Here is a 26590-nt window from a genome sequence, read left to right on the forward strand (position 1 = left end):
ATAGTAAATTTCTGTTCAAATTCACTTTATGTCTCTTTGCTAACCAACATACCAACATAAAGCAGTGGGAAATAATGGAATATTGTTTTTTTTTTTTCTTTCAATTTGCTGAATTAGATAATCAAATGTAATGGCACGTCATGAAATGTTCAGGATTGCAGTTTTCCTAAATGTCTTTCAGAAGTAAGATGACAGCTGTTGCTGGTATGTTTTGTGCTTAGAAGGACTTCAGCTCATGATAGCATACAAAAGATATTCAGTTAGCTGTCGATGTCATCTTTCTGTTCTTTACTTTCTAGCTGCATCCAGTTTGTTTCATTCCCTTCTCAGTTCATATTAAGTAATACAATTATTTCTTTGTTAAAAGATTTTTTCTTTGAAATATGCAAATATGATATTCAAATTCAAGAATGATTATGTTATTGTGTAGTAAAGAAAGCAGACTACAGAAAAGAAAAAAAAATCCTTTTCTCAAATTTATTAAGATCTTGAATTTTAAAGTACCATAGCAAAAGCTTTGCCCTTTGGGCTATATAAGAACAGTAACACTATACTTACGCCATTAAAAAAAGTTTGTGATAAAGCTAAAAAAAATAAAAATTAGATTTCTTAAAATCTGTCAGATACAAAGACTTGAAGAAATTTTTCATTTCTGATGTTTTAGATCAATTCTTTCTATTATTTCTTATACATAATAATTCTAATTAGTTAGGTATACATCGTGCAAGTCTTTGTTAGTCAACTGATACCTAAAAAGGAAGTTACAAGGCTGTATTTAAGTGGGAAAAAGATAGAAGATTATTAAAAAAAAAAAAAAAAGAAAAAAAAATACTGTTGTAATGTGGGATTGAAATACCGTAGACATATGTATATATGTTCTGATCAGTCTAAGTTCATCAATGTCTTGAATAAAATAAGTTTTTCCTCAACTTTTGTATTTAGAATTATTGTAGAAACATCAGCTCTTTGATTGTTGCAGTAGGAGTTATTCCATCTGTGTTTAATTACTTTCTGTGCAATTTTACTGAGTATTGTTTCTCATAACAGAAGGGCTTCAGTGTGAGTTGCAATCTTTCTTGCTTGCATGAAGTATTCTTTAAGTAAAATTGTATCTAAAAAGTAACTTAGAAGGATATGTTGTTTATATGACAGGTCAGGAAAATGCTGTAATTTGTTAAACTATTCGTCTCACTGTCAGAAGTTGGAAGGTGAAAAAAAATTAAGGTCAAAAAATCAAATATTTTTTTTTCTGATTAGAAGTCATTTTAGAACATCTAAGAACATTTTGTGTCCATGATTAGTCATAGAATCATAGAATATTCCATGTTGGAATGGACCCACAAGGATCATCAGGTCCAACTACTGGCTCCACACAGGATCACCCCAAAACCAGACCCTATGTCTGAGAGTTGCCCAAACACTTCTTGAACTCCGGCAGCTCGGTGCCGTGACCACTGCCCTGGGGAGCCTGTCCCAGTGCCCGACCACCTCTGGGTGCAGAACCTTTCCCAAACACCCAGCCTGACCCTTCCCTGTCCCAGCTCCATGCCGTCCCCTCGGGTCCTGTCGCTGTCCCCAGAGAGCAGAGCTCAGCGCCTGCCCCTCCGCTCCCCTCGTGAGGGAGCTGCAGGCCGCCATGAGGCCTCCCCTCAGCCTGCTCTGCCCTGGGCTGAACAAACCCAGGGCCCTCAGCCGCTCCTCATACGCCTTCCCCTCCAGACCCCTCACCACCTCGGCAGCCCTCCCTCGGAGGCTCTCTGACAGCTTTATGCCCTCCCTGGCGCACCCCAGGGCACGGCTGGCGCTCCTGGCTGCCAGGGCACACCGCTGGCTCGTGGCCAGCCGGCCTCCACCAGAGCCCCCAGGCCCCTTTCCGCGGGGCTGCTCTCCAGCCTCTCGCCCCCAGTCTGTGCGTACAGCCGGGGTTGCCCCTTGCCAGGTGCAGAATCCAGCACTTGCTCTCGTTAAATTTCATGAGGTTGGAGATCGCCCAGCCCTCTAATTTGTCAAGATCTCTCTGCAAGGCCTCTCTACCCTCAAGGGAGTCAAAAGCTCCTCCTAAGTCCTCGTCTTCCCTTTAATGAGGAAATTGATGCTTAGTTTCTTTAGCAATGTGCTCTGAAATCTTTGGAGAAAAAATGGTGTCATAATCCTGAGTATTATTACCACTGTAAATTGCAGTCTTTGTATGACTTTGACAGTTTTGTTATGTAGGTGATCAATTTGCCATGTCTGTAGTGCTGCACAGAAGCATTTCCTTGGGTCACCTATACAGCATAAATGCAGAAGATCTTTATGCAAAGGGAGAGGAAATTTGCTTTTGGTAAAAGATATGGTCTGTTGTTCTGTGAATGATTTATCCTTACCATTGTCTTCATGAAAGGAAGGGTTAGAAATAAAAACACTGATGTTACCCCACCCCAAAATCTGTTTCTTTTCAATCTGAAGCTTTCATTCAAAAAGTAGTGTTTATTGAAGTAGTAATGCTTAAATAAAAGTGTTTTATTAATTGGAGAGTGGGCAAAGAGTGCCACTGAGGGACAGTATATAGACAGAGGGGTGAAGAGACGTAAAGTGGAAAGGGCAGTTTATGAGTTGAGTCCTAACCAAGTTCAGTATTGCTTTTCTGAAACTTTTCCTGAAACTTATACCAAATTTCATGTGGTTTTGTATAGGGCAGTGTGTGCTTTTCAGAAAAGAATTGGTATACTTTTAACAAATTCAAATGGGAATTTGATGAGCTTATTTTTCAGATTTATGAAGGGTAGTGCATTAAAACTGTAGAGTTCTTTCAACACCCATGGACTCCTGTTTGAAGGCTGCTTGTTTCAAAGGATAAAAAGTTTGATGTTCTTGTTTGTTCTCTTTTTTTTTTTTTTTAGTGATAAAAATAAATTTCTGTTTGAGAACTTCATGTCCTTAGCTCACACAAGAGAGTGGCTTCATTCAAATTTGGAATTGTTCTGATGCTCCTTCCTTTAGAAATGGGGTTAAAAGTGCAGAAAAACAATTTTGGAAATACTGTATACGGTAGCCATGTAAGCTGTTTGGCTCTAAAGGGGCAGGAAAATTTATTTTGGAGCAAGTGCAACTTGTTTGGCTTTAGTCTGAACTTCCTCTGTCTATCTAGGGACCCTCTTCCTATAAGCAAAGTCATCAAAACCTTTTCTTATTACTGAAAAAAAAAGCGTGTTTGAATGAAGTCTGTGAAATCTCATATAATAGCAGCTTTATTTTATTGTATAAGGAACAATGAATTCAAAGTGAAAAGTGTTTCTTACAGAAAAATAAACATTTTAAGAAACTCTGCAAGGAATAAGTGGGGTTGTAGCCAGTATTTAATCTGTTCTGCTTGACATTGCAAAAATAAAACAGCTAATGTATTAGTTTTATTAACACATGCTTACATATTCATTCAGACCAGAATTTTCCTATTCTTTAGTCCTTTATCTTTTTTTTGTGATATGGGATAAACAAAACAATCTTTAGAGGTATTAAAATATATGTGTGTATGTATATGTAAAACACTAGCTTTTAAAAATTAAGGAAGGAAAAGGTCAGCACTCCACAAGATAAGCTATAAAGGGGTTAAAGTCACAAAGATGTTACAGTACTCTTTTTGTAAATGCCAATGAATAATGAAATGAAAATTGCATATAATTACCATTTTGATCTTTATACTAGTTTTAGCATCGTACTTGAATTACAATGATCAGCTGTATGAAAACTAGATGACATACTCTTGATTATCAATAGTTAAGAAAAAAAGCTACTAACTGGTCTTAGGTGGGTTGCAAACTATATGTAAAGCAGCAGCATGAAAGATAGATGCCACATAGGGAAGTAGAAGTATAAATAGGAGCCATAAGAATTATTCCTTTTTCTTTATTCAAGATTAAGTATGGCCAGTAGTTAAGTAGAACATAGAAATTTCAGAAGAAAACAGTTGAAATGGTCACTGGTCTGCAACATATGATTCCTTAGGGGAGACTGAAAGAGTTTGGGTCTATCTTAGAAATGACTGGAAAGGTATCTACATTTTTCTGTTGAAGAGGTTATCAAAAAGGCAAAGCAGATAATTTGTTCTCCAGGACAGGGTGAAAAGTTTGGAAATCAATTTACTGCAAAATAAAAAGGAAAATGTTCCTAATCATAAGTGCAGTTAAGATCTTTCAGAGTGGGCATTGCTAGCAAACGTTAAGCTGTTAAGTACAATTGATTTTTCTTCAAGTAGTTGGATGAACTTTTATGACCCCTCGAAGCTCCCTGTGGCCCTGCTTTCTATTAGAGAACATGGTCTGTAGGATGGAGAGAATACTGATGCTTACCGAACTTCTAGGTCATGCTGTATGTCTCACTGCATGAATGAACTGCACAGTGCTCTGTTTACAGGGTATTTGACTATAGTTTTATATACACCACAACCTGCCCACGTGTTTTTTCTCCAATTAAAATTTTCTTGATTAGGAACAGCAAGGAAAGAAACTATTATAGGCAGTACTCCCATGAATTCAACAGGAGCTTCAGCACAGCATTCCAAGATGTAGACATCAACCTGTCTGATGCAAGGCTGCTGCTCCTGTGCCTGTAGGATAACCACAAGGGGTTGGAGCCAGGTTTAAGGGCACTCCCCTGCAGGAGCTAGACCAAAATATTTGCCTGTTGAGCATACTGCATGTTGCAGTGACTCGTGCCCAGATGCCCTGGCTGTTCTGTGTGGGCTACTTGCTCTGCTCACGCCCCTGAGGAGATGACACAAAGGACTGTTGGCAGAATACAGTTCCACTTCCCTGAAGTGTTTAGTATTGCTAGAAATCTATAGAACCTATCTTCGGTTACCTGGCTGTGGGCAAAGAAAGGGTTGGGTGAGGTGTTGCCATTGTGTATATGGCCTCTGTCATCTTCTGAAATTGTTCTGTTCAATTTCTGGATGTGCATATAGAGAGGTTACATTAGTCAAATTTCCATATTAAACTAAAGCTTAGGATACATCTGTTCATTTCTTCCTGATTAATGTGTCTGCACTTCATCAGCTACCCCAACATGTTCCATAGCACCCAAACAAATGTAAATTTGTGGCACGCTATTTTCAAGGTACTTACTTGGTCTTGCTTTTAACCACACATTAAGTAAGGAAATGCTACTTTTCCATTTACAAATAGAGAATAGACAGACTGACATTCATTCAGGAACATGGTAGCGAAGAGGAAATTGGTTGCTCACCACCTTATAATAGTCTCATACCCCAAACTTTTACTTTAAAAGGACTACATCTGGACTAAATATTACTGATGAATTTATGTGCCACTAATCCCACACCTAACTGCATTCACACCTTTTCTTTCTTATCTGTTCTTGTCCCTTCTCAAAATGGCCAATATAAGCAACCTCACCAGTTCTTCCTGTCAGGTGTTTTTTCTGCATTTAATCCATACCGACAGGTGTGCAATTGCTTGCTTACAGTGTGCTTTCCAGATTGGGAAAACAACAATAGCTGTTGTTCTGAAGTGTTCCCAATGAATGTCTCTTAATGTTAATAGCTCTTATCTCAGTGCTTTTGAGCAAAGGAGATGGCATACTACATAAGGGATGCATTTAATAATTTACTTTCATATTCCTTTGGTGACACTAGAATGAGAACACATTTTTTCCTTCTGAAATTAGGAGTATTATGAGACATAGATACGCAGACATACCCTCTGTTCTTGAAGGATATGCTTGTTAAAAATGTCAATAGCTAGGTATTTAACAATAATGAACTACTTTTTCCTATAAAAAGAAATGTGAGAGGAGAAGGTGCATGTAGAAATGTACACAATTTAGTACACAGGGAGTGTGCATAAGGCACAGAGAAGCACAAGCAGGATCACCAGGATCATCAACTGCTGACAAGGTCTGTCTTTGTTTTCTCAACACAGAAAAAGAAGAATAGATACTTTTTTATTTTAAAATAAGAGATGTGTGCTTACAGGCCTGAGATTTTCATCAGGAGATTTCTTTAAGACAAGTGAAATGTGTCAGTGCCTTTGTGACCTTGTCAGACTAGTCTCAGAACAGGTCACTCGTGTAGTATTTCAACTGCTTCCCCTATGAGACTGTCTCACGTAAACCTCTGAGCGCCAGTGTTCTTGCTGCTTATTTCTGAGGCATTACATTTTCATTGTCACGATCATCTTCCTCAGATGCCCCCCGCTCTTCAAGGTCAATCGGGGATGAAGGACAGACAAAGGAGGCATGGTGTTAATTGATTGATGAGGAAGAGAGATTCTCTTCAGATTGCCTAGGCTGGCTGGCCAGTCTGTCACAGATGGTGCCTCAACGTCTGTCCAATCCATTTTTGCCTGTGTTGACATACAACATCGGTGTGCTCCGTACAAAATTCCCCCACATAGATCACATGCACTGGACTTCGTAGGGGTCTTTGGATGCCTGGTTGTTGTCCTGGTTGCTGCAGATCACCTCTACCACAGCTAATTCCTTCAGCTACGGGACGCCTCCCTCAGTCGTGCTCAGCTTGCCTTGGCAGTTTCTAGGATCTTCCTCGAGGGGATACCTTGCTTGACAGAAACCACTTCCAGAAGCTGCGGATTGTTGCTCCTTTTCTGATCCCTTTGTTGATCCCTTGGTCCCTAGCAAGGGATGCCAGCTGCTGGGCTTCCTTGCTCTCCAGTTCCTGACTGTTGACCCCAGTATCCCAGCACCAGAGAAAGCAGCTGATAATTTGCTTGCCTGGATGGCAGGTGTAATCTTCCTGCGTATCTTGCAGTTTGCTCGGGGATAGGGACCCTCATTTATGATTTCTGTCTCTCCCTCCTTCTGCTCTTGTGACTGTTTTGCTGCAGAACAGGCTGCCTCTTCTGATGGTTCCTCTAGTTCCCTTGTAGGAAAAGTTTGTTCCTACCTCACTAACCTAGCTGACCTCTGCTTCCATTGGTTCTTCCTGACTATGGGAGTTGATTGTTGGGCCTCTGATGTAGCCACAGTGTCCGTTTGTATGTCTTCAGATCCAGAGACCCTCTCACCCCTTTGAGGGTGCTGCCAAATAGCACTCAATAGTGCTTGGTAGGCATAGGCCAGGCCGCAGCACAGTGTGAGAGCTTCTAACTCTTTGGCAGAGCATCCTTCCTTCCTTTGAGCATTCTGTCACGTCATCAGGGTCCCACACTTGTTCAGGGCTGAAGTCACACACTGTCAGAGGTGACAACTGCTCTTGGTTACTTATCTATATTTCTGTATGCCCACACACCTTGCCACCTATGACCATGCTGCCTCAGGGCATCCCCCTGTGTGATGTTCCTAAATAGTTGGCTAATTTTAGGAAAATCCAGATCATTTAGTTGAGGCACACCAATACGAGCATTCTCTTAACCCTGGGGTGTTCAAGGTGCTGAATAGCTGTTGTAATAAAGCAGAGAATACCTACCCTGGAGGAGGAGAAATAGGAGGTGGCATTCTTCTTTTTCTCCACAAATTGACTTTCAGAGGAGAAGTGGAAGAAGGTGTAATTGATAATGGTCTCCACGAAAAGGTTCCTGAAGAACTGGGATGGCAGCGATGTGGGACCCAAATACTAGATTAGGCTCAAGGCCCGTGCTTTCATCATAGGTCTTCCAGACAAAACATAGTGAAATGGTAAATGGCACAGCAAACTGCAAAAGTAAGAACAAACAAACAAACAAAACCACAAACCATCACCACAACCTTTAAAAAGCCTTCAAATGTGATGTACAGCAAGAGAGAAAGCATGAAGGAGGAAGGACAGACAGGGGAGACGAGGAGGGGGCATTGCCCTCCGTGTCACTGAGCAGCTGCAGAGTGTGGAGCTCTGCCTGGGGACGGAGGAGGAGCTGACAGAGAGCTTACGGTCAGAATTACACGGAGGGTAGGGACAAGTGACATTATAGTGGGAGCGTGTTACAGGCTCCCTGGTCAGGAAGACCAAGCAGATGAGACCCTCTGTAGACAGATAGAAGCAGCCTCACATTCACAAGCCCTGGTCCTCATGGGGGACTTCAGTTGGGACCTGGACAGAAGCCTCTGATGCGATGCACTCTGTTTTCCAGAATTGCTCTCTGCCTTTGAATGATGGTCAGTACAAACTTCTCACAAAATCATCTCCGCTGTGTACTGCGTGGTGTCATTGCTGTAAAAAAGCTCTTATCCAGAGGTGTTGGTGTGTCTGTAAATAACTGGTGGCACAACTGTGCACTTGGAAGAATATGCTCACAAATGCCTGTGATGTTTCTTGTCTTTTATGTGCTAGTATGGTTCACTGGTGTTGATACAGTGTTTTTGGGGTTATAAGTATTTGCATGTATATTCTTACACACATATATACTTATGCCAGTTGTTCTGTTAAAAAGACTAAGTTTGTCTCCTTTAAAATATTTGGCATCTTATTATTTGCCTGTTTTTGATTATTAATGAACCTTTGTTTTCGACTTGGATCCTTTCTGCAACTTCCTTCCTCGTGTTCTCACCACCACCCATGTTCTTTCCATGTGCTTTTCAAACAAGGGCTACCTGCAGGCTCTGAAGCTTGCACTGGGCCATGATAGTATAATATGTGTTCTCAGCCTAAATGTCGTGTTTAACTTCTATGCTGATTCCTCATAAAATTAAATTAGATTGATCAATACACGCAACAAGTAAAAATCAGTAACCATTCTTTTAACCTACTGTGTTTATGAAGTTTAGGTTTAGTGCTTGCTCACGTTTTTTGTAAGATTGAAAGGTGTGTGGCCATTGCGTGTGTACCCACAGACTGGAGTACTAATGTAAGTATGAGCTTATGGACTGCAGGGTAGTTGCAGTTGGCCTAAATGTGGTGATCATCAATAATCTGTATTTAGAAAATAGCAAAAGGAACACAGAAGCAAGGAAGATGAAAATATATTTTTGAGATGGAAAAGAGAAAGGGAAGAGAGGACAGAAAGACGAAGCTGAACTCACAGTATAGAGGAGAAGGGATGAGAATGGAAAAGGTTGTGAAGACTGAAAGGGAAAAAGCTTAACGTTTGCATTTTTTGAATAATTTTTCATAAAAAGGCTTCTATTTCTCTTTTGGAAATTTATTTTACTTTGATGCACAGAACATTTAAAACTCCATTAATTCTAGCAGTTCTTGGTGTCTTTAGTGTAGCTCACTGGCACTGAGGAGAAACTTTTTTTTTTTCCAAACCAGCTACAGGGAACTCCTCTCTCAATTTGCTGACAATTCTAATGTTTCCTTTAAAAACATTCTGTTCTTACACGTGTAGCAGTAGATCCAATGAGCAGTTAAAGAATGTATTTCTCTAAGTTCAGAAAAAGGAGATGACATGCCTGATGTTGCAGTTCTTGTGTGGATCCATCTGATGGGAAAGTGGTCCATTTTGGAGGTTCTTAAGGTCAATCTTAAGGTTTCCAGAAACTTCATAGGTGAAATCTAGTATGGCCACAGAATACAAGATACATTTGCCTTTCACATTAAATAGAATTCTTTAGAATGAAGCTCAAATAAATGGTTGCGAATATGAAATGCTTTATCTTACATAGTAAACGCTCTCTCTTCTACCGTATTGAGTCCACTCCCACTTCTCTCAAAGTGTTTCAGGATTATTTTAATCTCTACTACTGTTTAATTTCATTGAGTGAGATTTCCAAAGGGGCAAAGTACCTGCACTGTCCTTTTCTGCTTTTCAACTGGATTTGCAGAGCTTGAACCACCTAAAAGCTTTCATCAATGCAGTCACTAAATCTACATATTTAAAATTTAAATTCTAGTTATGTAAGGATTGAATTTTGGAAATATAATGTTAGTTGTGGATATATTAGCATGATTTACAAATTTCATATTTGGGAAAATAATTAGCTGAAAGGTAGTATGTGGAGAAGTTGCCACAAATTTCAGCAGTGCACATCGCAGTTTTTCTGAAGGTGGTAGTCATAAATGCAATCATCCGTCACCCTGAAGTCTGGGAAATTCGGAGTCTACCAGGTGAGTTTGCAAGTGTGCCCTTTCATCCTTGAGAGAGAACAGAGATGAAAGGCAAGTGCTGCACCCACCCTCAAAAAAAGGCCAAAAATACTATGTGGGGAACTACAGCTCTGTCAGCCTTACTGTGATCTGTGGGAAAATCCTGGAGCAGATCATCTTGGCACGCATTTCTGGACACCTGGAGAGAAGAAGCTTCCTGAAAACATATCTTCTGCCTCGCTGAAACTTTTGCTTTGTCAGTTGAATTGCAGCAAATCTCCTGTCTTACTGCATTCAGGAAGCTATTATGTATAAGTGCTGCATATATTACAAATGCATCGGTTATCCAGAAGTTAGAGGTAGGCGGTATCTGTAGGAGAGCAGTAGGAAGTAGCATTTTAATGTTATGATGGTAATTTTATACTGATCTGAAAGGTAATCCGTGTATTGTGCACTGATTGCAGCTTTGTGCACAGACCAGAGGGGTTTTTTTGTTGTTGTTTTAAATTTGCTTATGCAACTCCTTCAAATTACAAAGAGGTGAAAGACAGATTTTGCCACATAAAGATCTGCTAAAAAAACACACTAAGATTAATTTAGCAAACAAAGCAAAATAGTACCCATTAAATCACATCAGATGTTTTTAGAAAGACACCACCTGTACTGCAGCTTGAATGGAAGTGTGCTGAGTTTGCTGTGTCTTTTTCCATAGAACATGTAACTGAGGCAGTCACAAGGTCAGTACAGTAAACTAATAAAACTTCCACTCCGATGTAGCAAAACCTACTATGCAGAACCGGTTCATAATTACAGCTAGATTTTCCTGCTTACTTGATTAGCTTCTGTTGTTTGCACCAGATTTCGTTAGGCAGTTACCCTCCGCAACTCCACCGTAATCAATTAAAATCATAATGATTTCCTTAAATGCTTAGCTGAGTTCTGATATCCACTGTTAGGAGAACAAAAACTGGTTTTCAACCTTTGGCTGGTTATACGCAGAGCCAATAATTTGTTGAAGTTGCATAGTACGTCCTCTTAAAATCCTATTTTTTCTTGCATGGATTTACAATTTTATTACACTTTTTCCAAGAGGTTGTGCAAGAATGCCACGGCATCTTTTTAAATTTCACTGGTAAGGACGCTTTCAGGTTGTCCAGGGTAAGAACAACTCCATTGGAAGTGGCTCCTCTATTTTCTTTGAGCAAGTAGAAGGTAGTAGAGGTGACTGCTTTTAACCTCGGAGTTGACGGAAGCTCAGCCTGGATAAAATCAAGATGTTGGCTGAAGCAATCAAAAAATGATGGATATGAGACTTTTTGATTTATTATGCCTTTTAGTTACTCAAGTTCACAGTCTAAGTAAATCACAAATTTCTGCTAAACTCAGGGAGCTGCAGCTCCTTGTTTTGTTTAGTTTCTGTGCTTTGTAAGCTAGAAATATGAAGTTTTCCAGTCACTTATACTTTATGTCACATCCAATATGGATTACTCTTACTTCTCAGAGTAAACAATGTCTACATAAGCTATGTAAAATTCAGACTCTCGTTCCAGAGAAAACAGTGCTTTGCGCTGATTTTCTAGATGAAGCACTAATCCTGGTCAGAATGGATCCTTTTACAATAGCAACTGAGCGACTGTTTTGTCTTCGTGCTTCACCTTGGCATTTCAGAGCTTCGGCGTCCTGTGGCAAACCACTTGGAGAACCCATCTTACCCGGATTACGGAAACGATGAAGGAATCAACCGCGACTTAGATCTTGTTACGGCACATGGCGTCAACACAGTATCAGATGGCCTTCACTTCAAGGGACCTTTAGTCCTGTAGTCTGTAGGAACAGACGTGTTATGGGCTGTTATGAAGCCCAGCAGGAAACAATAAAACCAGCAAGCATCATTTGCGTAGCATGAGCTTGTCGTGGGTGTAGTTAGGAGTTAGGTTGAATCCCAAAGAAGGGGCTGGGGAGAAGAGCGAGGGAGTCCTGGGGAGTGAGAAGAGCGAGGATGCCGGGTGAACAAGTCAGTGGAGGAAAAGCAAGTGTGAGAGGAGGGGAAGCTGGAGGAAACGGTGCAACACGGACACGAGCCAGTCAATGCCGAACGCTGCTGGTGTGCAGCGAGGACTGCTTGGGCTGCAGCTGTTCTGGCTGCCCAGCCACTGAGCCGTTCCTCTCCCAGTGGCGCGTTGGGAAGGGATAAGGTGTCGTCGGGGTTCCCATGCCCCTAGGACACGAGGGGCTCCCCAGCCGAGCTCTGAGCCCAGTGGTCCTTGCCAGACCTCCTATTCCTCGCCTTGCCAAGCACAGAGGTTGTGTCTGCAACTCCTCCAACCATCTGGAGGCCATGCCTCCTTCGGAGGAGCGGGGCTGCAGCGGTGCCCTAAGGGTGAGGTGTGTTTGCATCAGTTCAGACTGCTGTCGTCTTTTTTTCTTTTTTTAATTTGAATTCATATTTGCATATCTGTGTATCTTGAGGAAAATCGTGTAAATGAAATTGAATGTTGAATATGTTACTTTATGTCATTCTGAAATAACTTGTAAGAAACCTTTTAGAAGCTTTAAAATATTTTGGCTCGTTTAAGCTTTCACACTGGAAAAAATCTAAATTTTGAAATGCATGACTTGTGGAGGTGGGAAGAAGCTGTATATTTAAATGATGGTATATCCTTTCCCCTTTTGAAAGAACCAAAGCACACTGCATTTTTAATGTTGATGACTCCTCATTAAAAACTTTAAATGCTCCTAAATGACTTCAGCTCACTGAAGGACTGCCTTTTTCTTTCAGATGTGTTAGAATTCATATTAGCACTACTTTGCCCTTGTTTCTGAATTATTTTAATGACGGCAGCCACTCCACCAAGCTGTCTGTCAAGATGTGGGTGGCAGGCTATTATTTCACTTCATAAATCATAATTTACAGTTTTTTTTATATCCATCTTGGGGATAAACACTTTATGCTTTGTGTTTTCAGCAGCAATATAAAATGTAATTGATACTTAAAGCAATATGTTAGAAATATGGACATAGAGAGCTGGGAGAGAAAAATCACAAATGTTTAGTTTTTCTGTGGGTTGGTCTACATACTGAGCATTTTTTCCATCTGATTTCATATTCTTAGCACTTCAACAGAGGATGATGATGAATTACATGTACATGATTGCTGCCTGTAGGTTACTATAAGGATGTTTCTCTAGTTACAGACACTCAACAGATCAGTTAGCTCAACGGGGGTATTTTGTAATGGTTCTCATGCTGCTAAATAAACTTATCGTTTTGTGCTATTGTCTTCTAGATCCATGAAAAACTGCATTATTATGAAAAGCAGAACCCTGTGCCCATACTCCACAGTGCAGCAGCCTTGGCAGATGATGTAAGTGTCCCCTGCTGAGATCACTGGTACCAAGTCTCCCAAAAAACTGTCTGCAAGCAGAACTCCTCATAGTGCAAACATATGAATGTAATCCTCTGAGCTGAAATCATAAGAAGCTGCAAATGTTTCCAAAGGTGCTGTCATCACTGGGCTTGTTGCTGATATTACTTTGATTTTTATTCACTTGCCTGTTATAAAAACATTGCATCTTAGATAGCCTCTTGTTCTGCTTTGGTAACTACGTAATAGAAATTACAGGTTGGAATTCTACTGGGAGGGAAAAAGCTGTCAGCTATTAGTGTTTTGAGAAAGTCACAGACAAGAGGAATGCTTTGGAAAAATAAAGACAAATGAGATAGCAGTACTGCTGACAGAACATGAAAAATGACAGATAATACTACAGAAATGAGGCATATGAAATGCCTAGGAAGAAGGCTTGTTAAAAAAAAAACAAACAAAAAAAAACACAAAAACTATTTAAGAAAAAGTACAGTAGTGATTTATGGATATTGGAGCTTTCCAAATTACCTTCATAACCAAAAAATAAATTGTAAAAGTGGTCGGCATTGATGGAGTAGTTAATTTCCTGTTACTATAATTTTTATTTTAAAGAAAAAAAAATCCAACCTGCCATTTCTTTCTATTTGGTTAATTCTACGATTCAGATGAATTGTGCACACACCTGTATAAACTATGACTGAACTTGAAGTAGGCCAGGACAGAGAAATGTTTAATAAACTGTGGTTTAGGTGAAATCCAGAAATCTTTGTTGCACCTGATGATTTCAGGTTGTTTTTTGAAAAAGGTAATATGTGTTAGGATCTGTTTCAAATAAAGCATGTTGGAAACTTCAGATACATTATAGATGTTTTACAATCTCAACTATCTTTTGCTATAATTGATAGCGTTTGATTTTGAAATTAGGCTAATTGTTAATGTTGTGAATAGAGAATGATAACATTTTAAAGAAAAAACTATATTAAACATTTGAAGTCTATTGGAAAAGGGATATAACATAATTTAATCACGTTTCAGTAGGAGGAGAGCTATATCCTATAGCATACTAGGTATAATAATGCATTAGCTTTGACATCGGGCATATATTAGTAATATTTTTTTAACCGTCAAATAGCTTTGAATAATGTTGATAGTAATTTTGAAAATTAGAAAGCTGGTTGAAATTCTCTTCATTAAGTTCCTGATGACATATTAATAATCCTTGTTAACATTTGTGTTACGGATCTCTGGGCTAAAATTCTTAATAAGAATCATTTCTTATTTTTGGATGCAGAACTTAGTTCTTAATATTTTCAGAAATGCTGAGCAACCTCATTCTTTGTTCAGCTCCATTTAAATTGTATAGTGTTGGAAATCCTCAAATTGAAGTACTCTGTCACTCTTCAGTTAAGAAAGGTCAGGATTTTTTCTACCTTGTGAACGTATTATTATGTATATATGGGAGTATTTTTAGAATGTACACGTGTTGGGACATGAATATCTCTAGACATCTGCCTATTTTTTTAAGCACAGCTGCTTTTTAATGATCCTTTTGCAGGCACTTCATTTTTTCTTAGGTGCAGCTGAGCAGCTGGTTTCAGGGGCACCATCCCACAGACCAGGGATGTCCTCTAGCAGCTGAAGTCAGGCTAGCGTTTTGCAGGATTTGGTATTTCAGTAGTTATCAGCAACCTTTGAGGAAGTTAATTTACATGCAGGGTGTTTTGTAACTCCAAATCCCGTGGAGTTTAAGGATTAAAGTGTTGTTCAATTTTTGGCACATTTCTCTGACTAATTGTCAGCGTCAAGGATTGAAAAGTATGTTGATGTTGACACAGTTTTTTTCAACAGGCTTTAAATTAGAGTTTTTTCCTAGTGATAGTAGCTGTTCTATAGTTAAACAAAGAAGGAGATATTCTTATTACCAAGTGTGTATTTCCTGTTTGATTTAAAATCTAAATTTGAGGTGTTGCTAATGTAACTAAAATGTTTAAGGACTGTGTTTTTATTCTTCCCTTTGGTATTGATTTTTGAATCAATTTCAGAGATAACAGTTGTGAGTAGGCTTCTTTTCCAAACATTTTCATTTTCCTAGCTGCCATCCCTTCTCACTCCTCACCACCAGTGATTCTTAGACTGATTTTTCCATCAGAGATTCTGTTTGAGTTTTATTTTGAAGCAGCAGCATCTGTTGCAGGACTCTTGATTCCATGCAAATCAATTAAACATTGCTGGAGCTCTGGGTATAGACTATACATAACGCCTCTTGTACTGACAAAAGAAGTCAGAACTTTCTCAAGAAACTTTAAACTCTCAGGTCCCGGTGTTCCCCGTATCTCCAGCCTCACTCAAATCTGTGTCTCTCCACTGTTTTGGTTTTTCCTCTCCAGGAGAAAAGTCAGAGCTTTTCCAAAAGACCTTGATAAAATGTTGTGGTTCCTTCCACAGAGAATCTTGGAAGAGTTTCTCTGACAGCTCTTCCTGCAGCCTTTGGCATATGAGGTGATTAGCATGATATCAGTGTACCCAAAACTCTCCATATAGCTTGTACAGCTGCTAGCAGCTCTCACAGATCTCTGCATGTCAACAACAACAAATAAAAAGCCAGACCTGGACTGCCAGAATCCCAGTAAGCAGCTCTGGTGATACCTGTCCGCAGATCTGGCAACACAGCTTTGTCTTCCTGCTTTTCTGGACAGCACAGGGTATTATTACACAGAGCCTTTAAGATTCTTATGGGAATATTTGGAAAACTCTTGTAAATGATGTGAGTGCAAACAAATTTTTAATTTTTTCATCTCTGAACAAGTTTTTTTTTTAAAAATTATGACGAGATTCAAACATCTGTTAAAGCAATAACAAAATATTCTTTGCTTTTCTCATTGTTCTAAACATTATGTACCTGCATTTATGTTTGTACCACCAAATCAAATACCAGCTCTGCTGAATTAACAGCTGCTTCTACACATTTCAACCGAGAGAGAAATGCTGAAGCAGTCATTCTTATTGAGTGATTACCACTCTTGATCAATAAAACACAAATGAATAGAATTTATTCTGCAACGAGTAGTACAAGCTAAAGAATGAAAAGAGAACAAAGGGGAACCTGTGTCATTGAACTGCTGTCATTCCTAGAACAGATTATTTTCAGCTTCGCAGATCTTTGCAGAGCTTTTCATAGAACACGCAGACTAAATTGCAGGCAGATTACCTCAATACTTGGCTTAGAAATATGAAAATATTTCATTCTGACCTTCCTACAGTGATTGTTTCTTAATCTTTCTGTATTAATGCACAGATATTGTTAAGATTAACTTCGATGTGTTTGTGATGAACATTTTTTTACACGAATAAAGGCTAGAGGAGTGTAGGTGATCAATTCTTCTTTCAGTTCTGTTAGTTCTGTGTTAATGTGAAGGTTAAAAAAGAAGTATTCAAGCTATGTTTGATGTTGTCTATAACTGTTTCTAGACTTGTCTATTATATATAATTATGCTCAATGTACTTCTCTACAAGTTTATTTTGAAAATTTATATAACTGCAAGTAAGACTTTAAAATCAACCTAGATGAATAAAATTACTTGCTGCAAATAACCAATCTTTCTTTGAGACATTTTTATGATAGTGATTTAGTGCAAAGAAAATAAGCGATTATCTGAAATCACGTTTTGGATTATGAGCCGTGTACTTCAGAATTTTAAACCAAAGTTCAGTGCTGTGAAATATGTTTTACTTTTTCCTCCTTCTGGAAAAATAGTTGACGTCTGAAATCCTGTAGTAAAATATGCCTCTTGAGTCCAAATTAGTGGAGAATGTCGTGATAAGAAAAACTAAAGACATGAGCCAAATAGCCATGGGATTAAATGTTAGACTGCTGCTCTATTGTTCACCAAACCACAATTTTGTAATATAACCAAACATAAATTACCGATCTTGTTGTTAAGACAGAGTTTGTGCATTTTAGGGGCTTGAATTGCTGATGACCTGTTACAAACTATATTATGATTAACCTGCTTCACGTTTAACAAGCTGGTTCCAGTGTATGTGTAAACATAATAAAAGGTTCAGATTGCTTGCACTGTAGGGGCACTTTGCTTTCTTATCCTGCTCCTAAACAGCACAGCTACTGTGGGTTTTTGGAAGCAGTGTGGATTTCACCACCTCATTCGAAACAGTTTTTTATAGACAGTGTCAAAGTTTGATCCAGTCATTTTTACAAGCAGTCCTTTGTCTGCACGCGAAGGGCCATTCACTTAAATGAAGTGCTGGGATTTGCCCTCATTGCTATAAATCAGAATGTGATCTGGCTGCACTGTTGCCAGAAATGATTACTTGTGTTAAACTGAGCCGAAAGGCCTGGCTTAAATCTGGTCCGCTGAGGGCCAGAAAGAGAAGCACGGTGATTGATGGTGTTTTTCTTCATGCTGGCTTCTGTTTGAACACACTGGAAAGTAATAACCTTGAACAAGATAGATTCTAGGTTGTCACTGATGCACTGGGTAAAACAATGCTTTCCTAATGGTCTCTGTGTCAATTCAATCTCCCCCACAGCTGGCTGAGGAGCTGCAGAGCAAGCCGCTGAACAGCGAGATCAGAGAACTGCTGAAACTGCTGTCAAAGCCCAATCTCAAGGTGAGGATATGTTGCACCTGCAGAGGGCTGACTGCATGGGTGTGTGCAGCTGCTTTCTAGGGCTGCATGGGTTTTTGTCTGCTGTAACAAATCCATGCCTTTCCAAGAAATGGACGCAATGTTAATAGGAAATACGTTTTATGGAGAAACACCCTTAATGTTGCCTATGGATTATTATGCTGTTACTGATATTTGTGAAAGGAAATCAGTGGAAAGCCATTGGGTATTTGCAACACATATTCCAAAAAGGAGGTGCTTGATTTTTCTTTTTTAGCTAATTTTTATTGCACACTTTTCATACATTTATGTAAAAAGTGCATTTACTACCAGATCATCAGTCATGTCATTGATTTAATCACATGGTGCATAAATGCTATGACCTGGCACTTAGAAAGAAAGTTCCTGATGTATGTTATTTCCAAAAAATTATAATCTTGAAAACTTTCTGCAAAAACCCTGGGGTTCACCGTAGTGCAACTGTCAGTAGACTATAGAACCGTAGAATCACTCAGGTTGGAAGGGACCCTGGGAGGTTGTCAAGTCTGTGGTCCAGCAGTCTGCTCAAAGCAGGGTCAACACTGAGTACAGAGCAGGTTGCTCCAGGCTTTATCCCACCAGGTCTTGGAAATGCTTGGGAGCAGACATTCCACAGCCTCTCTGTGCAGCCTGTTCCAAGGCCTAATTACCCTCATAGTAAAAATTGTTTCCTCGTAGCCAGTCAGAGCCTCCCCGGTGTACTGTTGTTAATGCACACTATCACATTATTTTTCCACTGTGAAGAGAACAAAGAACTCAGTGCTCTAGGTGCATTTTGCAATGCTAATTAAATGAAGCAGTTGATAAGTTTAGAGGAAAAACTGTGGAAAGGAGCGCTTTTTAAGACACAGTTTCTTCTTTATATTCCCTGTAAAACACTGATGTCAAAACCTGACATTGTGATATCTTTAAAGTGCTACAAAGTTTTAAACCAAAGATCAATAGTACCTCCTTTTTAAAGATTTTTGCACTGTTGGTTGTTCCCTAGTTTGCAAAGTGACAAGCCATTTTTTCTCTGAAGGGGTAAGCAGTGGCAATAGCTTAATACAAGAGAAAAAGTCGGTGCATTAAATTGCAGAGATTGTAAGTGTCACTGCAGGTATTTCCTTAGTGACTGTTCATGCATGTCACACTTCTGAAGCTTTAGTGTACTGAGTCTGAAGACAGCTAATTTGCTACTACTGCGTTTCTCCCTCTCCTTCTCCCTTTCTCTCTCTTTTTCAGTATCCCTCTCTCCTCCCCTTTCTGTCTCGCCCCCCTCACTCTCACTTGAGCTCTCTCATTTCCTCACTGCTTTGCTGTCTCTCTGTCTCTCTCTCAATCTCACTGTTACGTTTAAGTTGTTAAATGCAATGTAGTAATCTTAGTAGGATTTTAGGTGGAGAAGTGTCTTATCCTCGCTATAGTTAATGTGCTTAACAAGTGCAGTAACCTAGTGAATATGTTTCTTGGCTACAGGAGGAGGAAGTGGCCAGCTGTAGGGTACCAAGCCCTTTGCATGGTCAGACTGGCTTAGCCAGCACAAGACACAGGTTTCCCTGTCCTGCATGGGTTGAAAGGGTTTATGCACGTTAGGGGAAAGAACTGACAGTATGCCTGATATTTCTCCCATCCATTATTTTCTCCATCCACCATCTCCTGGCAAGCATTACTGGGAGAGATGGTGAACATCACTGCCCTCTCCATCATGTTGTGCACATGCAAGTATGGATGGAGTCACAAGCTTTAGGTTTAGATGCTTTCCCCTGCTCTCTCTTGGGCAGGAAGGGAAATGAACAAAGGAGTTGGGACTCAGTTTTTCCAGTTGCTCATGTAAGATTGTCTTGAGTTTGTTCAGTTATATCTGAGCTTATGTGGTACATTGCAGATTTTCTAGCCCTTCACTCCAGGCTGATGCCTGGAGAGGGTTTGTTTCTTCCCATCTAGATTCCTGGGGCAAAATGATGTCTAGAACAATTCTTTTCCACACATCTGAAATCACTTGGGATAACTGATGCATGTTTTCCAATGATGCTGGGTAGGCTTTATCTGAAAAATTGTATGGCTTAATTTGGGATTGACTTAAGCTGGCTGTGTTTTACTCTGCAGGGGAAACTTTCCTCTCCTGACCTGGCTTGTAACTACAGTGCTAGCTGGAGCCAGCAGGAGCGCTTCCACTTTCTTCCAGCTCTGTTGTAACACGTTCATGGCATGGTGTGGAACGGCTAGGATTAGTTTACTACACTACATCACTGCTTCCAGACTTTTGGTTGTGCAAAGGGACAGGTCTAGAAAGGTGACTGGAACTTCACAGGTTTGGTTAACATGCAGAAAAAGACTGGGAGAGGTTTCCAGCAACTGTATGATTTAGATTAATATTTACATATTCTCCTTTTGGGTTACAATACTGTTTTGTTGAATATATTTCTGAGTGTTTGCATCTGATTTGTAAAGTTTTTATTGTATGTGTAAAGTTTTTATTGTTTCATGGTTTTCATCCATAACAAAATGTTTTAAATAAGAAAATAACTTTTCTGAGACATTTACATTTATCAGACCTGAGATTTTCAAAATGTCCTAAAAGTTATTCCAAGGTTTTTTTGAATGCATTTTCTTTTGGGAAAAACAAACGAACAAACAAACAAATTGGGTATTGCTGGTCTTTTAAAAACTGGATGCAATGTCCAGCTACACTGCGTGTTTTTTCTTGTGACATCCTTTACCATGATTATATGAAATAACAATGGTTGTGTTTTATCTCACCTTATTAAAACAGAACACTGAATGTAGAGCAGAGCATTTAGCTCCGGGAAGAAATCAAGTGGATTTGTTTATCTGTGTGTAAGATACTGCATTTGTGTTAGAGATTTAAAATACAATTGCAGAATCCTGTGGACACAGGCCAGCAATGTCTATTGTTTTTAAATTCCAATGGGTAGTAAAGACTTACAGTTTACATTCAGTAGGCATGCTTTACCTTGCTATGGCTAACAACAAGTGGAACGGTATTTCTATACCTTTGACCATGAATTGAGTTGAATGCAGTGTTTCCAGTCCAGAAACGTATCTCTCGTTCTCATTATCACTCATTCAGAAATCATAAATACAGCAATGCATATCTTCAGCCCTTGTGTGTCATAACCCCAAACGTGCAATCAAATCAGTTGAGGAAGATAACTGGTACAAAATGTGTGTGTATGCAGCTATAACAGGTCTACTGAGCTGGTTGTTAAAAGGTTGCTAAAAAGAGTTTAACTTGTGGAAGCTGGAATGATGATAACTGAGTAGAAGTGGCTGTATTGAAACTTACATTGCTGCACTTGTGTTCCTTATAGCAGTGCAGTATGCGGGGATTACTGGGATTTTATTTGTGTGTTTTTATTCAGTTTCAGTAAAGCATACACCTTAAAGATAAGCCTAGCAGGTCAGCTGTAGGCAGAGTAAATTCCCTGCAGACAGCTCTGGGCCGCCCAGGCCGGCCTGCATGCCGTGCCGCACAGGGCCTCATCTTTGGGCCTCCGCAGGGACATCTTGGGGCAGTTTGAAATGTGGGCACACTGGGCTCGGATCTGCTTGCTGGAGGTCTTGATAAACATTTCAGATTTCCGACAGTGAAATTTCTGTCTTCCACTGCTGTCTGTTTTACCAGGCAGTGTAACAGCGGCACTCACAGACCCTTGGTGTGTTTCAGTGACGCATGCTCGGCGGTCTCTGTGCCACAGCAGCCCCTGCACTTCTCCTCTCTTCCTTGGGTCTCACAAGGCAGCCAAGGCCTTGAAGCACCCGTGGCTGCAGTACAAAGCTTGCTGGGTGCAGATCCTGCCTCCTGGCCTTTATTTTGACTGTGGTGGGGCTTCTTTTCATCCTTTCCATTTGTTCAACCCAGGAGCTGGTGCTTTAGATTAATTGTGTATTAGTCTGTGTGGTGTTATGCCAAACAGCTACCCACCACTTTCATTATAAACACTGGGGAGGAGGGTGTGTTTGTCATAACCTCCAGGGAACGGGACTGTGTTGCTCTCTGTAAGCTTTCATTCTGTATAAATTAGGGTGATGAGCTGTGTTTAAAGGTGGTAATTCCTGCTTCTGGCTGGAAGTGGAAGACTGCAACCTGCTCCTGGCTTTCTTCTCTGTTCCTGGAATGACTTTTTAAGACTTTCATAATTCCTGACATGTAACTATGAATTAGATTATTTTTCATCCTCCTTCAAGCTTACCTTGCTTATTTTATGAAGGAAGCATTTAAAAGATGGTTTATATTTTCAAGATTTGTGTTTTACGTTCCAGTTCTGTTGATGGACAGGGCATTTACATCGAAGTTACATGATTTTATACATGGTTGAATAAAGCACAGTGAGGAACTTTGGTATCATACTGTTTTTCATGTAAGGAACAAGTGTCCCTTAGCATGCTCTTCTAACGACAACAATAAAGTTACTTATTGTGAGCTGTAAATACATCACACATGAAGTTTGACATAACCCTAAACACGTCTCTTAAAGAAGGCTTAATTTTCTTCTTTCTATATTTTCTGTAACATGAAAACTAGAATATATAGTGAGGTTATACATGAGAAAATGATCTTTCTGATTTAAGGGAAGATGCTCCTATGTGTTCTTTTATAAAATATGAATAATAGGATAAAGAGGTAAATATTCTCAGCTTTAATAGTTTATAATTTGGAGAGATTGAAGGAATTTATGTGATAGGAAACAGAATGCATGTGAAGAGGGGAGTTGTACAGAATTGTGAAAGTTATATCAGAAAGTTTAAAAATGATAATGTATCAAGTAGCTACCGGTGCAATTGAGAAAGACGTGTTAATAGAGTAATTTGGCTTTTTTATGAAGCATTGCTGTTGTCTGAGAGCACTCATTTTGGAGGAAAAATTAGGTGAGATAAGTAGATACAGAATATTTTATTTTTCATTGTTATGCAATTGCATAAATTGGAATGAAAATATTGAAATATATATAGGATTAAAATGCTTGGAATATATGAATTGGAAGACTGAGATTCAAGATACCAACACAAGGTATATTCTAAAAGGGAATTTAATTCCAGACTTTAATGGGCTTGTCACAATCAAGTTAGCAAAACGGTCTTATGTGTCAGCAGATGGGAGCGAAAGTGGGCAATGGAGTTGCTGTGTCAGTCATGTGGCAGAACCCCAGAGACAGATACCGTAAGAAAGCAGATTTAGTAAATATGAAAGATGATCAAACTAAGAGTGAATGAGTTCAAGAAGCATTAGAAAAGAGATCAGATTAGTAGAAGAGGAAAGGAGCCATGTAGCTTGATGGAAGAGACTAGGAAGATGAAGGTTTTTCAATGAGCACTTGGCAGGCATGTCATGCAGTATTCTGCTAGGACAGATATTTGTTTTCTTGAGCTTACAGCTGGCTGAATTAACCTATGCTCTAATCTATTTATTCATTAACAGTAAAATTAAACGATTTTTTAAAAGAGTAATGGTAGGATTTTGATCCAGTATACTTTTTAACCAAAGGTGAGTTTAAAATATGGATGGTGTCTTTCTGTCATTTAAACATGACTACATGTTCTGGACTCTGGAAAGAGGAGTTGAGGTGAGTGTGTTGAGCATTGACGAGCTGTTGAGAACTGCCTCACTATTATGTATGCAACTGTTTTGTATGTACGCTTTGGGAAACCTGAAGTGAACAAAATTCTTAAGATTGTATTTCTCAGTGTAAGGTAGTTCCTAAGGTCTTCTCTTCAGATATCAAGGAAATGTCATTATCATGACTTAGACCTTAACTCTGCCTACAGTTCTAACCTACTATGTAGAGAATATTGACAATATTTTTTCTTATATTATTTCTGTTGTAAATATTTGCATCTTTTTTCAGTATACATTCTGTAGTTTTTAATGACATACTAAAACAGAAATAACCCTAGAACAGTATTATTTACCAACAAAATTTGCTGTGCTTTTTAGAAGGAAAAATGTGAGCACCTTTTTTTTTTCTCTCCAGAAAAATCTCTACAATTTTTTAAAGATACATTCAAATAATAATTTGAACACGGAAGGCGAATTTGCACAGGTACTTGTAAAGCTTTTGAAAATGTACTTTCTCTGTTAAGAGCTGATTTTGTATCAGCTGTGATACAGAGGGAGAAAATCCCTTAATAAGTATTTGCATTTAAACTGAATAATGAATAATTTAGTAAGTTCCAGTATTCCTAGATTTCTGATATATTTACAGGCTATTTTACATCAGTGTAGATGTTTGTCTTGTTCTTTGCTCCAAAATCTTTGCAGTGACTTTTTTATGTTAGTGCCCTTTATACACAGAAATCAATATCCTACTAAGTAGGAAACAAAAAGCAGCATTGGTTTAATTTGCATATTCCATATAACATTTTAAAGCTTTCAAATTCTCTTCCACTTTTAATTAAAAAGCTTTCATGAATAGTAGCTCTCAATTCATTTTCTAACGAACTGGAAAAGGCTGTGTTCTTTTTGGAACACTGCCATAGCACAAGAGCATAATTGTTATTTTTTTTTTTAAATTACTTGAAACCTGAAAAACCAAAGCAATCAACTACAGGAATGAACATTTTAGGTACTTTTTTGTTGTGGCTGTAAACTAAAAAGCTATAAAAAGAACGGACCATCCTTTAGCCCATTGAACAATTTTATCCCAATTATATTCACTTTGACCCAGACTCCGGATATATCATTCATATCTTACTTGCTCTTACCTTTTTGTTTACAAAGGCAGTTACATTCCTAATCATTACGTATTAAAATGAGAATTTTATCATTTGAAGTCCCTGTTACGGTAAATTTAGTGTGTTTTAAATTCATATAAAATATGTCCTTTGTGGTCACTGGTATACTGAGCAGAACAATAATTATTTTAAAAGCCTTTGCCACAGTGCTAAAACTGTTTTGAAGGATGTTTATACCGCTTGTGACCTGGAGGAAATTAAACTTTTTTAACCTCCAAAGAATGCCAGTGGTGGTTCTGCCTATTTCAGCAGAGTTTATCTTCTGTTTATGTGCACTGAAAGGACTGCCAGCTGCTAGTTTGAAACATGAAGCAGGTACATAAACAGGGACACAAGGCACGACTGTGAATCACTTCAATGCATCATGGTACAAGAGAATGTAAATTATTTGGAACACTTTGGGAGCTGTACCTGTAGCTGTGCATGGAACAAGCCGTGGACATTCTTTAAGTATTTTTCTTGGCTTCTCTTTTATTACCGTAGAATGAATAGAATTTTGGAAGTATTCTCAAGATAACTTGCAGAGTGAAGGGAAAACCACTGTCGTATGACTGGGAATGTTTTCAGTTTAATTTATCCATGGACAACTTCAATATGTTGCTCAGAGAAAATACGGATTCTTAAAACTAAGTTGTTTTCAATTTTTTTAAATTGCCTTGAAATGACAAAGATACATATGCCAGAAAACTGTATATAGGATTTACACTTGCTGTTTTATTTGCAATTTATTTGAAATGTATTTGAATTCCAATTTCACAAAGCATAAACAATTTGTGTTTGTAAACATTTTCATCTAATAAGTACCTCCTTGGCTTTCCTTCAGAATATAAGCAGGAGTTAAACAAAACTAAAGCTGCAGACGGTGAAACCAGGGCAGTTTGTATTCTTCACATAACTGTTCCTTCTATCTGTTTAGGTTTCTTTTTTTTTAAAAAAAAAAAAAAAAAAAAAAAAAATAAGAAAAAGTGCTTCTTTTAGCTTGAAGCATACTCTTCTAGTTGTCTTATCCTGTTCTGGTTTTCTTATATTTTCTAAGAAGTTTGTAAAACTCTAGCCTTTATTTGATAAACTGCTGATACCATCACCTGTGCCATCTGGGGCTTATTGGATTTGCACAGTGTCCTAATAGACTGCTCGGATCAAAGTGCTACTTGTTCTGTTAAAAAAATAATCATTTTAAGCCTTTATCAGCAGAGCTTTATAAAGCTGCCTTACAGTCACTGGCAAAAATTGACAATATAATTTACTATGCAGGAAGCAGCAGGCATTTTTCTACAAGAACTTTAACATACAAAGTACTCAAAGAAAATATTGGGCTATAATAATATAAACCAAAAAATGCTTTTTCTTTGAAAATTTTATGAAACATTTCTTGTAACATGTAATTAAAAAATCTTAACGTAAACTTTGTCCTCTTTTCGCCATTTCCTTTGCAATTAGACTTGCTGAGGATTTTCCATCAGGGATTTTTCATTGAAATATGTGGTTTCTGCAAAGTCAACATTTTCCGCTGGAAATTGTTGGAATTTGCCTACAACTGTTCAGGTTTTGCATCTGGAAAAGCCAAACACAAATTTCAGGTCAGTTAACATCTGAGCTCCATTTGTGCTGTTAGTGCATCCCAAGCACTTGGAGGACCTTTTGGCTCTGTTCCTTTTGAGATTTGTCTTCCCGACTGAACCAATGTTTTCTATTTTTGCTCATGTCCTGGGAGACTGTTCTCCTCTTTATGAAACATTCATGGTCACGTATGGTAACGCAGACTACAGTATGTGTTTAGAAAGCATAATTGTCCACGATTTATAACTATTTATTTGTCAGTGCTCTCTGAGGTTTGCTGATAGGACTGGTTACAGGATTTGTGCTCT

The 26590-nt window shown here is 38.8% G+C and overlaps 1 protein-coding gene across 4 annotated transcripts in view; it reads left to right on the forward strand.

The window, feature by feature from the left end:
- MPP7 (membrane palmitoylated protein 7) overlaps positions 1-26590 on the forward strand; it is a 151668-nt gene that overhangs the window by 71673 nt on the left and 53405 nt on the right. For all 4 annotated transcript variants that reach the window (XM_040548046.1, XM_040548048.1, XM_040548049.1 and 1 more), the window contains 2 exons: positions 13245-13322; positions 17871-17951. In XM_040548046.1, the coding sequence (XP_040403980.1) occupies positions 13245-13322; positions 17871-17951 (159 nt within the window). The remainder of the gene's footprint in view (positions 1-13244; positions 13323-17870; positions 17952-26590) is intronic.

Source organism: Cygnus olor, chromosome 2 (genome assembly GCF_009769625.2).
Source record: "Cygnus olor isolate bCygOlo1 chromosome 2, bCygOlo1.pri.v2, whole genome shotgun sequence".
Taxonomy (NCBI): Eukaryota; Metazoa; Chordata; class Aves; order Anseriformes; family Anatidae; genus Cygnus; species Cygnus olor.